This window comes from Limulus polyphemus, unplaced genomic scaffold (genome assembly GCF_000517525.1).
Source record: "Limulus polyphemus unplaced genomic scaffold, Limulus_polyphemus-2.1.2 Scaffold15143, whole genome shotgun sequence".
Lineage (NCBI taxonomy): Eukaryota > Metazoa > Arthropoda > Merostomata > Xiphosura > Limulidae > Limulus > Limulus polyphemus.
The window spans coordinates 2121-4419 of NW_013680753.1; the positions used below are offsets into that span (position 1 = coordinate 2121).

Sequence of the window (2299 nt, forward strand, 5' to 3'; positions counted from 1 at the left end):
GGCGAGCATGTTTAGTGTGACGGGGATTCGAACCCGCGACCCTCAGATTGCGAGTCGAGCGCCTTAACCACCTGGATTCTCCCTAAACTGGTGTAGATGGCTGGAATGGTAGACTGGGCTTTATGTTAATTTAGAGAATCGCTGTGCTTTAACTTTCTGACTTCTGAAAGATAATAGTATTGGATATTAATACATATTTTCGAAACTAAAGTACAGAATATTATTTCAGTGTTTCTAGATAAAATTATTGTTAGTTACTCTGCAAGTTAGATAAATTAACGCCCCCTAGTGGCACAACGGTATGTCTGCGGACTTACAACGCTAGAATCCGGGTTTCGATACCCGTGGTGGGCAGAGCACAGATAGCCCATTGGGTAGCTTTGTGCTTGATTACAAACAATAGTTGACAATAGCAATAGATAAATTAAACACCTTTGGAGCGTTTACTTTTTTTTATTTACATTTCGCGCAAAGCTGCACGAGGGCTGCCTGCACTAGCCATCCCTAACGTCACGAGGGCTACCTGCGCTAGCCATCCCTAACGTAGCAGTCTTGGTTTGTTTGTTGCTACACGATGGGCTATCCGTGCTTTTCCCACCACGGGTATCGAAACCCAGTTTCTAGCGTTGTAAGTCAGCAGACATATTTTACCAACAATTTTATCAACGAATAGTGGGATTCACCTCACGGCTGAAAGGTCGAGAACGTTCAATGACAGGGATTCGAACCCGTTACTCTCAGATTGCGAGTCGAGCGCTTTAACTATCAGGTCATGGCAGCGACAGGATTGTATGTATTGTTTTTTTTCTATTATTTTTTGGGTAGTTTTTTTTTTCTTCAAACAACACTAATTTGTTTATGTTTCTTTAAAAGAAATGTTTATTTTTATAGTTGTATGTCATTTTCTGTAATAATGATTCTTTGTCGTTGTTCACTAACATAAGTTACCTGTTAGAATCATAGATAATATTCAACGTTAAACTGGTACACAATTAAAAACATTTTATTTAGGCCTATCTATGGCCTTCAAAAAGTTGTAACGTCGAGACACGTAGAGTCGTTAACTTTTTGAAGGCCATAGATAGGCCTAAATAAAATGTTTAACGTTGAATATTATTTATGATTTAACTTTATACACAAGTGACAAAATACTATAATTAAGTTACCTGTTGTTTTATTCCCCTTGTTTTTCAGGTCACGTCTTTCAGTGAGAAATGCTATGTCGTCACCCCCAACATGATCAGTTTCACGGGTCTCGTGTTTGCTGTTATTGCAGCGAAATGTATAGTGTCCGATAACATTATCAGGCACCGAGTCGCGGCACTCTTCTTCCAGGTCAGAACCTGGTGTGATGCCTTGGACGGCATAGTTGCTCGTGCACGTATGGGGCTGGTCAAGCACGCATCACTGCGATCAACTTCTGGCTACGTCATAGACGGGTTAGCCGACGCACTGGGGTTTACAGCTTTTCTTGTGGGGTGTCTTTACTACTTTCGTCGGTGGCCGCCCAATGAAAGTCAGTATCGGGTCTTGTACCCCAAAGAACACTTGGAGAAAAATGAAGGTTACACGACCGAAAACGGAAACCAAACAAACTGGACAGGCAGAAGGCTATTTTTTGTTGTCTTCTGTTTCGGAATACAGATAGCGCTCAGTGCCTTCTTCTGGGATCGATACATACACACTTACTCAGAACTTCTCGAAAGTCCCCAGCCCACCGTTGGAAAAGCGGTAAGAATTGAAACCCGTTCTAATTGGATAGATAGATATACGGATACCTTTTTTATTAAAACAACCAAACCAGTTTTTACAAGTTCGACAACAAACAACCGGTTTTTACAAGTTTGACACCAAAACAACCAGCTTTTACAAGTTCGACAACAAACAACCGGTTTTTACAAGTTTGACACCAAACAACCAGCTTTTACAAGTTTGACACCAAACAACCAGTTTTTTACAAGTTTGACACCAAACAACCAGTTTTTATAAGTTTGACATAAAACAACCAGTTTTTACAAGTTTGACACCAAACAACCGGTTTTTACAAGTTTGACATCAAACAACCGGTTTTACAAGTTTGACACCAAACAACCAGTTGTTACAAGTTTGACCAAACAACCAGTTTTTACAAGTTTGACATCAAACAACCAGTTTTGACAAGTTCGACACCAAACAACCAGTTTTGACAAGTTCGACAACAAACAACCGGTTTATACAAGTTTGACACCAAACAACCAGTTTTGACAAGTTTGACACCAAACAACCAGTTTTGACAAGTTTGACACCAAACAACCAGTTT

General features: G+C 40.1%; 1 protein-coding gene across 1 annotated transcript; it reads left to right on the forward strand.

The window, feature by feature from the left end:
• Window positions 1-1194: 1194 nt before the first annotated feature.
• On the forward strand, window positions 1195-1731 carry LOC106477429 (ceramide phosphoethanolamine synthase-like; the record flags this gene model as incomplete). Its single annotated transcript, XM_013937997.1, has 1 exon — window positions 1195-1731. A coding segment is annotated over one exon (537 nt), but the record flags the coding sequence as incomplete, so codon positions are not given.
• Window positions 1732-2299: the final 568 nt, after the last annotated feature.